Raw genomic sequence first — 12,910 nt, 5'->3', positions numbered from 1 at the left:
GGGCTCGCCTCCCCTCTCGCGCCAGCCCGGGCTCGGAGATGCATCTGCATCAGGTCCTCACCGGGGCGGTCAACCCTGGGGACAATTGCTACTCCGTGGGCAGCGTCGGGGATGTCCCCTTCACGGTGAGCGGCGGCCGGGAACCCGCGGGGGCGAGGCCGGGGTTCGGGCGCCGGGGCTGAGAGCCCCCCCAGCCCCACGTCTCCCCGGGGGGCTGCGCGAGGTTGGTGGGCCCGGCTGTCGCCCCATCTTCAGCTTTGGGGTTTAGTTTCCTTTTGGGGCCGCGAGACTGCCCTTTGGCTGTTGTGTGAGGGAGGGGGGTGGTGGAATCCAAAAAAAAATCCCTGTCAGGTGGAATGGGTTTAGAATTTACCGGTCTGCCGCCCCAGCAGAAGGGCTCTGGGGTAACTGGACTAGAAGGTTCCTCTCTTAGGGAGGCCCCTGGGGCCACGATGGAGGAAGGTGGTTGCAGGGCCGAAGCCCCAGAGCGTCCGTTCTGCACCTGCTCCCCCAGTGTTGGGGATGAGACTGGTCCTCGCCCCAGCGTGGAGGCGATGCCGTGCCCGACTTTCCATGCCCGCTGTGACCGGGCTGCGTCCTAGGAGCTGCTGGATTCCGTGACTGTGAACCTGACCTTCCCTATCTCCTGTTATTGTCTTACTGCCAACAGAACAGGAGGAAAAAAATCATTCCCTACCTCCGAAAGATTAGGATGAATGGGTTTAGCTTGACAGTGGCCTGGAAAGCTACCTATTTATAATCTGATTTGGAGCTTGGTTACCCTTCTAGGTAATATTTTAACCTGTTTTAGATTTTTTTTGTTTGCTTTTTAAACCAAAGCAGTGACATTTTTATGGCAGCGTTGATTGAAATGTATGTAAATAACGTTTTGAAATCTCTTTAGAATCTACATGATACAGACATGTCTTTCAACCAGGCTGTACAGCGTGGTCCTTTTTGAGAATGAGATGTTGGTACTGTAGCGAATTCAAGCCAAGCCATAAGAGTGCCTTTTACCCAGAGATACACTGTTGTGGGCTAGTGTTGAGTTCCTTTTTGTATTAAATTTATGCCTGGTCTTCCGTAGAAGGAAGTGTAAGCAACAGATCTTGATTAAACACGTTATTGATAACCATTCAGCTTGAGAAAATTTAGGCAAGGGAAATACTTTGATATGAGTGCTGCTTCCCCACAACATGTTTGTAAAACTGCAGAAATTAGAATGCTCCAGCAAAACTGCAGAATCATGTAGCACAGTTCATTCTGGCACAGAATTAATTTATCTCTGATGTTTTGTGGTGCATTAAAAATACCCCCTACAAGATTACTTTATGGCCATTTAAAATATTTTAAATGCCAACAACCTGGCTTTGATCCACTTTAGGATGAATCTTTAAAAAGCAACAACAAAAAGAATTTACCTGATTTTATAATGCTACACTTGTCACTATCAATAGAGCCATCTCTGTTTTGTTTACAAGTGACTTAACTGATCCCTATGGAATTCAGCTTGGACTTTAAAGATGTCCAGATTGGCCAGGGAATTGGAGGATGAAGTGTTTACCTTTCCTCAAGTTGTGCGGATAGGGAAGGATGTCGCATAGGTTTAGAAGAGCAGGTTGTCTCCATCAAGGAACATTTAACTGGAGCCTTAGATTATGGGAGCATTTCCTACCATCATGGTGGTAGTGGTTGACTGCTTCAACCTCAGGTGGAGTGGTGTTTCACTGAGGCCTGGGATCCAGCCCTAAACAGACTTCGCCGATGCAGTCTGGAAAGGCTAGGACAACCACTGTTTGGGCTGCACTGCTGTGGTGGTGCCATGGGCCACCCATGACTAGGTCCCTGAGGGCTATTCCTAATCTTTTGCTAGCTCTCTATTTCACCCTCTCACTGAGTCTACCCGATTGTCTGCAGCATCTGTCAGATTTTTCCTTTGTCTTGTCCTTAGCTAATACTTTACTGCCGATTCTTATTTGTGCTATTGAAATATCAAATCTTCCAACTGGTTTTCCTGGCACTCATCTCTGATCTTTTCAGTCCGTCCTCCACACAGCTGCCAGTGTAATTTTCTTCAAATCCCATTCTCACCATCTCTCTCACTAGCTCAAGAATATCTATAGTTGGAATAGCTGCCTTGTGAAATTGCAAAGTGTCAAGCATTCGCCTGCCATCTTTGATGTGATATTTGACTATATGCCCTCTTCGTCTTGGCCCCTCTGCTGTTCACATACTGACCGTGTACACTGTCGCCTGCATTCTTACGTTTTGACAAGGGAACGCTCACTTTGCCTCTTCCCACTGACAACTCAGAGTTCACCTTGTTTGGATGCCTCTCCAAGACATCATTATTGTTCAAAGCCCTCTGGCATCGCCAAGTTCATTTTGCACATTGTTTCATTTTAATATCAGAGTTTTGAGTACACTGATTCACAGTTATAATTTTTGCCATAAACTCGAAATGACCTTTTGGTCTCTATGAAAAATCAGATTTGTTTAAAAAATAACCAAGAGCAAGCTGTTTTCAAGTACTCTAGAATCGACTAAGATGTATTTGAATGCCTTTATTTCTTTCGAGCTTTACAAATTAAGCTTCTTTACATAGAACACAGTGTTTGATCCTTATAATAATCAGATGAAAAAACAAAAAAACCCCTGATGTTCTGAGTCAGATGACTAGAGGGGAAACCAGCCAGGGCTGGAATGGAGGTCATGTGACTTCTTAAGAGCAGGGTTTTTCCTTGTAGTACGTTTGCTTCCTAGCCAGGCTGTGCCCTGTGCTCCCTGCAGGGGAGGAGATGTGTGTAGATGGCTACTGTAGGACTCTTACTGCCAGGGATTGGTCCTCAGACAGTGGTGTGTTCCATGATAAGCTGAGGACACTTTCAGAATAGGGTAGTTTGTTTATTTCAGAGTCTATTAACTGAAACATTTTAAAGAGTAGGGTGGTTGAAAAGGATTTTGAAGGGCCATGCTGTAATAATAGAAATGTTGCATAGTATATGATGGATGGTGTGATCCAGCTGGGCCATGAATGACTGCAGTATGCAGTGGTGTTGATGTGGTACTGTTTGGAGCAGGTAATGTAGAAATGTATAGTTTTAGTGGTAACCATGAGAGCGATGACGGTTTCATTCGTTTGTGTTTTTGACAGTCAACAGCAGTTTTTTTAAATGCTCAGTTGTGTTCATTAATATATTGTGTACATATATATCGTGTTTTAAAACGTCACTTTGTGATCATTCTCTTCTTTTCAATTTAAGATCTAAGCTCTGGAAAAAATTTCACTGCATCAAGCCAGGTTCTGGGCAATCCAAGGAGATGATCCATCCTTTTTGTGCTTTACTGGTTTATTTTGCCTTTAAAATTCTCATTATTTACTTTCCTGAAAAACAATTTTAATGAAGCTAGAAACCTTTTCTGTGAACGTTAGAGCATTAAAGCAATATTGGTGTAGTTTAACCCCCCACCCTCACCCTGCCCACCACCATTTAGCTTTAAACAGTAGTGCAGACTCTATTTTCATGTGTATGGGGCAGTTGACATGCCAGTGTAAGATGAATTCAATTCACTGGTTGATGTTTACAGACATGAGTAAGCCCTTTCTATTGTTAGGGAGCATATGCTATACTGGCAGAGATGAAAATGATGTAAATAATCTATCAGGCAGATGGAAACGGGAGCCCACGTGATTTGGAAGCGAAGAAAAGCTTGCACAGAAGACTGGCATTTGGAAAGACACCGAGGTGTCGGGACTTTGTGGATGGTGCGAACAGACCACCCCGAGCACGGGTGTGATGCAGAAAGCGGGCAGCGACTCGATGCTAGGGAGTTGGGGTTTGAGAGTTTTATAGGAGCCCTGGTGGCCCTGGGGGGTAAACATGGGCAGCTAACTGCAAGATCAGCAGTTTCATTAAACTCACCAGACAAAGGAGAAGGATGCAGCTGCCTGGTCCTGTAAAGGTTTATGGTCTCAGAAACCCTAGAGAGGGCCGGCCCTTCTGCGTTGAAATGGTCAAGCATTCAGCTGTTACCCCAAAGGTTGAACCCACCTAGTCCCGTCTTTAGGAGCAAAGACCTGGCAACCCGCTCCCATAAAGATCACAGCATTAAACACAGTTGATCACAGTTTAACGTCTCTACCTTAAAGGGTCACTATGAGTTGGAATTGACCTGACTGCATGCAACAAGTCTCTTCACATTCTCCCCCTTCCTCCCCGCCAACCCACAGGACTTCCTTACTACACAGCAAACACTCTTAGAATGTTGAAAACCATAATGTGCAAACAATGTCTTTTCAGAAAAACATACTTGGTATGCCAACATTTCTTGACTTTTGTTGATTGTGTTTTTTCTTAAGGTACCACGATAAGGTTGTAATGAATGAAAAACTTCATTTAAAACTTAGGAAATGATGTTTCCTAACCATCTCCCGCCCCGCCAGCGTATAGATCTATTTTAACTCTATTGTAGTATTACCAAGGAGCCCCAGTGGCCCAATAGTTAAAAGCTCAACTGCTACCTGGAAGGTTGGCCGTTCATAGCCACTAGCTGTGCTATGGAAGAAAAGTGTGGTTTACGTCCACAAAGATTTACAGCTTTGGAAATCCTATGGACAGTTCTACTCAGTTCTACAGGGTCACAATAAGTTAGAAATAACTTGACAGCTATGGGCTTGAGTTTTTTTGGTAATATTATATTTGAATCCTAGAATTATAGTAGTATGCAACTTTGATCATTTATACATTTAGCAAACGTTTACGGAATACAGATTTCCTGGACTCGGGGGATTAAACAAAAGGGAGCCAAGGAGAGAACAAGAAGACTTAGTCTTGAGTTCAGGGAGTTTGTGTTACATAGGTATATAGGAAGCTGGCAATTGAAGAGCAAAGTTAAGACCTGGACTTAATCACAGCATGCCAACTGTGTGGTGGTGTAAGTGGGTCACTAATGATTCCTGTAGGAATTCAGGTGGAGTAAGATCATTCCTAGTCAGGGGAAACAAGGAGTTGGGCAGAACTATGCTTCTATGTCAACTGTTTATCGACAGGTATAATAAAAGCTCATTTACCTATTGATAATCTGTGCCAAGAGTTAAAGGAAAAGACGTTAAGTCAAGAATTTACAGTAAGCTAGTTTTCCAGGATAAACTGGTCTGTTGGCCCATGGGACATTCTTGTTCTGTTTCATTTATATATTCCAAAGTTTGGCGACCCGTGCATGTTCAGCTTCTTTGTGAGTTTGAGGCAATATATCGTCTTTTGTCCTTGTACAGATTGCTAATTAGCCTTCCTGCCTATAGTGAGAAGACCCCTCACACCTATCCTGAAGCTGATAGAGTCCCAGATAATGCCTCCCCAGAAATGGGAGGTCAGAGATCAGCTTCCTGTAAGACATGGCTATCATTGAAAGGTTTATCCATTTTTCCTTTGTAAAATGACCTTCTCAGATGAGATACTCTTGAAGTACCTGGCTCTTGAATGAGCATTATATGATCTTCTCTTGAGATTTTGTCCAGGGACAAAAGAGAAAACAGACTAGCACCGTACAGTGGTTTGGAGTTTCTGTTGGGTTTTTTGAATGCTGCAGTAAGGTGGGGCTTTCTACTTCTGTAAACAGTTACAGTCTCTCTCTCTCTCTTTTTTTTTTTTCTGTGCAACCCACTTCAGTGCCTTAAGCCTACCAGGTAAAGCCAGGCAATGGTTCGGGGTGACAGTTTGCTTTGGCATGGGACACTGCAGTTACAGTCTCAGAATCTCACAGTTCTGGCCTGTCCTGTAGGGTCGCTATGAGTTGACATTGACTCGATGGCAGTGAGTTTGGGTTTTTTGGGGGTTTTTTGACATGGGGGACAGAAAAGCTCATCAGACACCTCGTGGAGCTCACGCCAAGGGAGGAAGCACTGTGTCCGGAGACCCTCCGCCCTTTGATGGTACTACCCATGCTGTTCTCAGCTGACTAAGCAAGATTAATTGAAAACGAGTCTTAGTGTTCATAAGGGTGGTCTAACAGGTCTCTGCCCAGGCCAGATCCCTACCCCGCGCTGTGCAACCCGCTTCAGTGCCGGAAGCCTGTGGGCCAGGAGGCAAGGCAATGGTTCGGGGCTACAGTTTGCTCTGGCATGAGACACGATCAGAGGCCCATGGGGTTGGGCGAGTTTGGGTTTTATTGTAATTAGCAGACTATTGGACAGACTCACAGCCAGGGAGTCTAACAGCTCTCTGGCTCAGAGAAGCTGTTCAGAACATGTAGGAAGTAATGGGTCTTCTTTAGACTCAGGAGGAGGAAGCTCTCGTTTATGATTGTGTCCTCGAGACCTGGCCGAGAGTAGTTACCTGAGACCATCATAGATTCTCCGTAAGCAGTCTCCCTGCCCTCCCTGCCCTTTCGTTTTTCTCTCAGAGGTGAATGCAGAAGGCTTGTAGGCTGTAGTCTTTTCTCAGAATCACAGTATCGAATCATCACAAAGAGCACAGGATGCCGGGAAAAGCTTATAATGACATAGTGGAAAAATAAGTCATGCCTGACCAATTTAATTTCCTTCCATGGTAAAAGGCAAAGCAATATTTAAAAGGGGATAATGAGAGAATATCTGCAATTCAGATTTAGTGAGACTTTTCTAGTTTGTGGGTCATTTTTAAAAACAAGGCTGGAAGGCAAATATTTAATAGTGATTATAGGGTTTTCAGTTTTAGCGAGTTTATAAAAGAATCATTTTGCATTGTGGTTTTGCTCTACAACCCCAATTCATGATGCAGCAGGCTAAGGCCCATTCTTTCTTCTTTTTAAATCATTTTATTGGGGGGCTCGTACAGCTCTTACCACAATGCATCCATTCATTCATTGTGTCAAGCACATTTGTACATTTGTTGCCATCATCATTTTCAAAACGTTTTCTTCTTTTTTTATTTTTATTTTTTTTAAAACATTTTCTTCTTACTTGAGCCCTTGGTATCAGCTCATTTTTTGATGTAATAGCACCTTCTCAGGTCTTCTCTAATCTCAACTGACAATGTGGACCCTAAGAGAATCTGAGCAGAAGACAAGTGCGATGATTAATTATCACGTACTCTCCTCATGGCCTCTGCCAGCGTTCCTTTATGTGGATGTCTGTGTTTCTAGCAGAGGCCAATCCCTCCATTGAAACCGGTGGTTTTCAACTAAGGGTGATCTTGGTCATCCCTCTCCCCTCCCCCCCTCCGCACTGGGGGATATTTGACAGTGTCTGGCGACATGGGAGTGGGGGGAGGTGCAACTAGCATCTGGTAGGGAAAAGATGCTGAACACCCCACAATGCACAGGACAGCCTGGCCCAATGAAGAGTTATCCAGAGCAAAATGTCAGTAGTGTCGAAGTGAGAACCCTTCTGGCCCACTTCCCATTCCCTCTCCCTGCTGCTCAAAGGCATGACTCTAGCACGTTTCTCTCTTATGACGTTTCTTCTTCTCTACTTACATAGTTTTAGTTTGCCTTCCTTGGCTTTCCTTTCCCTCTCTTAACTGCCCCTTCTCAGCCTGGTTCCAGGTTTCTGTATCCAACTGTTTCTTCAGCATCTTTCTGTTGAATGTCTAACAGCCATATCATAGCTGTCTTCTCTTAACACCTTCCTCATCGGTCTTGTCTAAGTCAGTAAATAGAAACTCCACTTTTCCACCTCTTTAGCCAAAATAACATTGACATTTTTATCTCTTCTCATTCCCTTATACCTCATATCCTATGTTAGGAAATCCTGTTTGCTGTTCCTTCAAAAGGAGCCCTGGTGGCGTAGTGGCTTATGTGTTGGGCTGCTAACTGCGTCCATTTGAAACCACTAGCCGCTCTGCAGGACTAAAATGAGGCTTTCTGCTCCTGTAAAGGTTTAGTCTTAGAAACCCACAGGTGCAATCCTGTGATGTCCTTTGGGACGCTGTGCGTTGATATCAGCTGGATGGCAGTGAGTGTGGTTTTTGGGTTTGGTGAGTGTGACCTTGTTTGAAGATGTCAGCAGGTTGATGTGAGATCCTCTTGGAGCGGGCTGGGTCCTCGTCCAAGACGACTGGTGTCCTTATCAAAGAGGACATTTCCTCAGAGAGCAGAGGAAGGGAACTAGGTGACTGAAGCTCAAGGGCAGTGGTTCTCAACGTTCCTAGTATCGTGACCCTTTAATGTAGTTCCTCTTGTTGTGGTGACCCCAGCCATTAAATTGTTTTCGTTGCTACTTTATAACTGCAATTTTGCTACTGTTATGAATCAGGCGACCCCTGTGAAAGGGTCGTACGACCCCCAAAGGGGTCGCCACCCACAGGTTGAGAACTGCTGCTCTCGGGGAAGGAACACACTGGTGAGAGGGGTGCAGTAGTTTCTGAGGCCTCGATGGCACCGAGTATACCTTCAAAGTGTATCCAACAGTCTGACCTCTTTTGCCTTTCCTGCAGCTCAGCCTTGAGCCTGGACACCGTCCTCTGTCTCTACACCGTGGAGAAAGGCGCCGAAACGTTCTCTTTCCCTGGCTGTCGTTAGTCTCAGGCACTTTCACTTTATTCTCAGCATAGCAACCACAATAATCCTGCTAAGTCCATCAAAACATGTCGGTCCTCAGTTCAGCATTCCCAAATGGTTTCCTTTTATACCTCAACTAAAACTCTGAATGCCTTCAAAACCCCTCACTGCTGTTTCTTTGGCACCTGAAACAGAAATTCCTGCAAAATACGTGCTCAGGTAATGAATAAATAAAAAGAGCACTGTGGTGTATGTAATCCTTGACATTTCCCCCCTGCGTTCTAATGTCAATTGGGTGAACATTTACAGAGCACATCCTCAGTGACTCCTACACGGCTTCATCTCGTTCACTGCAGTCCCTCAGTATAGCATCGCTTACCCCACTTCCTCCCTTATAGTAAACACAGTGACTGCTTTCACAAGGCTGATTTTTGAAGTTCCTTTTGATAGAGGTCAGTGGCATTAAGCCGTGTTTAGAAAAATCAATTTTATAGCATGGAGGCAGGGAGAACTGACATGTAGGTGTGGAGCCCTGCCATTTGGGCCGAATCCAGGGGTGTGTTTTAAATCATTGTGTGGCTGACAGATTATGTGCTCTGGAGGCAATTCTGTTTCCCTCATTGATGCTTTTGAAAGGCTTTAATGCACAGCAAAGGAGATTAACCCGACAAGTACTCTGGGTGTAGCAACATGGTGTTTTAAGAATTTAAGAGTAATGTGTTTTCATAATCAACTGAGACGGACCTGCAGTTGACAGTTGGGGAGCCTCACAGAGACTTGTGCTTGTGGGGCTCCCAAGTTGATGATGCATTGAACTCAGCCAATGTGTGTGCTCTTGGTTAGAGGCAAGATCTCTTTCGAAAATAATTTTAAGACTATGCTAATATATAGACAAATGGAATTCAAACAGGACTGTGATAAATGCTACAGAGATATAATCAGAATCCTAATTGGCCATTAAAAACAGAAGGCAAACAGAAACCATAGAGTCTAACTTTTGCTTTAAACATTAATATAATAACATCAGCATTGTAAAAAATGACAATTTAGACTCTGTTGGAATAATAGAAAGTAAGGAACGTAAAAGTGAAAACTTCTGTCCCCCAGTAGTATTTTAATTTGTGTAATGTCCTGCTTCTCTTTTATTTATGTAACATTTGAGTTCTTTGGATACTCTTTAAAGTGAACTAGTTATGAAATTCACACTATTGTGCAGGATGACTTATGTGGTGTTATAAGCTATAAACTCGCTCAATTAGGGGGTCATTTATTGAAGAAATGACTTTGGTTATAGAATAATCAGACAGTCATTTCTGGTCAGTATTTAATAATTCTTGCTATACATGGTTGTTATGTAGAAAGCAAAGGAGTTTTTTTTTAATCATAGGATTAATTTCTACCTTGTATGTTAAATTGGAAGGGACCCTAGTAGTGCAAATGGTTAAGTGCTTGTCTGCTAACTGAAAGGTCAGTGGTTAGTGTTCTGGACACTTGCCAGGCCATGAATGAGCTCCTACTGTGCTGGGCACCTACTAAGCTCCGAATGGGCTCCTACTGTGTGCTGGGCACCTATCAAGCCACAAATGAGTTCCTACTATATGTGAAGCACCTATCAAGCCATGAGTTCCCACTCTGCTACACACCTACCAAGGAGTGAGCTCCTACCTGCGTGGAAGGCAGTAGCTGCCCAGCGGAGAGGGGCAGCCTGTGAGGTCAGCAGCAGTCTCTTCAGGCCGTGCCCTTCAGGGAGGATCTCACAGAGTAGAGCTGTGCTCCACAGAGGCAGCAGCCCGGGCCCTTTTGGAAGCAAGTCTGTCTCCTGGGCTGCCCTGGGTGGGTTCAAACTGTCAGGCTTATGGCTGGTGATCAAGGGCTTAGCCATTGGCATCACCCAGGGACTTCTTGTTAATAAGGAAGGGGCTGAAACTGTAAAAACTCACTGCCATTGGGCTGATTGATTCCAACCGGAGACCCTGTGCCGGCGATCTAAGGCAGGCTGGAGATCTGGAGCAGAGCTTCGTCTTCTCTTGGCTGTGGATAGTGAGTGAAGTCAGTTTTCCAGCCATCCTCAGCCGGTGGCAGAGAGTGGTCAAACTGCCCGCCCTCGCATCCCCTGCCAACTTCAAACATCGGAAATGCAGCCAGTGTGACCCTGAACAACAACAACAAAAAGAATTATGTACAAATTGAAAAAAATAAAGTAAAATGGGGCGGGGAGACCCTCTAGGACAGGGTAGAACTGCCCCTCTGTGGGACCCCAAGGCTGTAACTCTGTACAAGAGTAGAAAGCCTTGTCTTTCTCCCGAGAAGCAGCTGGTGGTGTCCAACAGCTGGCCTTGGGGTGACCAGCCCACCTGGGAACCCACTGTACCCTAAGGATGCCTAAGAAATCAAATACAAAGAGTGGAGGGAGCTGCCTTTTTCCATTGTGATAGGTGAGCCCATGTGACAGCCATTGTGTCGATCCGTCTCCTTGAGGATCTTCCTCACTGTCACCGACCCTCTAGTTCACCAAGCACGACGGCCTTCTCCAGGTCCCTCCTGACCACACAGCCAGAGTATGTGAAGCCAAGTCTTTCTTTCCTGGCCTCTAAGGAGCGCTCTGGCCGGACTTCTTCCAGGACAGATTTGTTGGTTCTTCGGGCAGTCGATGGTCTAAGCAGTATTCTTCCCCAACCCCTCCACAGACATGTGTGCAAATAGACAGATGAACCGGGGAAAAAAAAAAATAAGAAAAAGATCAGTGGTTTGAACCTACCGAGGATCTGCACGGGAGAAAAGCAGTCTCCTTCCATAAAACCTATGGGGCAGCTCTGTTCTGTCGCAGGGTTGAGTGTGAGGTAGCATTGACTTTATGTCAGACAACAGTGTGTAAAATTGGTACATGAAATTAAATCTGACAACTTAGATCTCGGTTAGTACCTTCATCTTAAAGACGAGGAAACAATGCCCTTGAATTTAAATGATTTAATCAAAGCTATACAGCTAGATCTGTGGCTGAACTAAGGTGAACCCAAGTCTTCCAGTCTTTTTTCTTCTCAGATTTTAAGAAGATTACATGCTCTTGTAGATCAATGCTCTTTGAACATGCGAAAGAAAGAAGAAAGAAGGAAGATAAAATCACTTGTAAGGTACCGTCCAGAGATAACCTCCCCTAACATTCTGCTGAATTGGACTGAGGCCGCAGCAAGGGGGCTTAGATTATTGAGCCGAGTCTTTACCTAGGTGTCTTTTTCTTGAATGCACTTTCAGTAGTTATTTTTTCAAGTCTATAGCCTTTTTTTGTGTGTAGTTGTTTTTCTAGGAATTTGCTAATTTGTCCATGGTAAGCAGTATCTTTTTAAAGATCTGTAGCATCTACATAGTGTTTTGTTTCTCATTCCTGCCATTAGTTAGATGACCTTTATTTTTCTTCTACAGACGTTTACCAATTTTATTTATCTATTCAGACCACCCACTTCTAGTTCTAGGAGTATGTTTTGGTGAAGTAGAGGAAACCCCCAATGAGATGGATGGATATAGTAGACTCAGCACTGGGCCCAAACATATCATGGAGCTGGTGCAGGACTGGACGATTTATTCTGTTGCCATAAGGTTGTCATGAGTAGAGCTGACTCAATGGCATCTAACATTGATGGACAACATTATGTAATTTCTGTTTCATTAGCTCATTCATTCATTTGCTCCTTTTTTTCTACATTATGTGGATTCATTTTGCTGAGGTTTATGATCTTATTTCCTTATGTGATTAGATATTGTGGACTATGTGTATTTGCAAATTAGTAGTGATTTAAGGCCCAGCAGGATTTTCATGTGATTTATTTCAGTCCGAGTGTCTTGGGGACTCTACTTGTTTGAGATGACATTAATCCAAGTGTAAGGCTTAAGTCAAATACAAGTCTTTCACCAATATTTTGTACATTTGGACCAGGGGTCCTCAAACTACAGCCCATGGGCCCGCTGAGGACATCTATCCGGCCCGCCGGGTGTTTTTGCCCCGTTTGTTTTTTTTACTTCAAAATAAGATATGTGCAGTGTGCATAGGAATTTGGTCATAGTTTTTTTTTTTAAACTATAGTCTGGCCCTTCCACGGTCGGAGGGACAGTGAACTGGCCCCTGTTTAAAAAGTTTGAGGAGCCCTGACTCTGTGCATGCTTTGTTCGATTTATATCTGAGTCTGAAGTTTTGGAGCTATAGACAGTAGTATAGATATTTTAAGATTCCAGTTTTCAGTAGTTCATTATTAATATATAGAAATGCAATGGAGTTTTTGGTATTGATTTTGCTTCCAGTGATCCCATTGGTTCTGGGACTTTTTTTTTAATCGTTTTATTAGGTGCTCATACAACTCTTATCACAATCCATACATACATCAATTGTGTCAAGCACAGTTGTACATTCATTGCCCTCATCATTCTCAAAACATTTGCT

General features: G+C 44.1%; 1 protein-coding gene and 1 pseudogene across 1 annotated transcript in view; one reads left to right on the top strand and one right to left on the bottom strand.

The window, feature by feature from the left end:
* The first annotated feature begins 38 nt into the window (after positions 1-38).
* The window catches only part of DMXL2 (Dmx like 2), a 160,660-nt gene continuing 147,788 nt past the window's right edge, over positions 39-12,910 (top strand). The window contains exon 1 of the mRNA XM_013006336.2: positions 39-125. Coding sequence (XP_012861790.1) covers positions 39-125 — 87 coding nt within the window. The remainder of the gene's footprint in view (positions 126-12,910) is intronic.
* LOC115868239 lies at positions 6,042-6,146 on the bottom strand (annotated as a pseudogene).

This window comes from Echinops telfairi, unplaced genomic scaffold (assembly GCF_000313985.2).
Source record: "Echinops telfairi isolate 266 unplaced genomic scaffold, ASM31398v2 ScPeMD7_8;HRSCAF=38, whole genome shotgun sequence".
Classification (NCBI taxonomy): Eukaryota; Metazoa; Chordata; class Mammalia; order Afrosoricida; family Tenrecidae; genus Echinops; species Echinops telfairi.
This window is presented reverse-complemented; position numbering and strand designations above follow the sequence as displayed.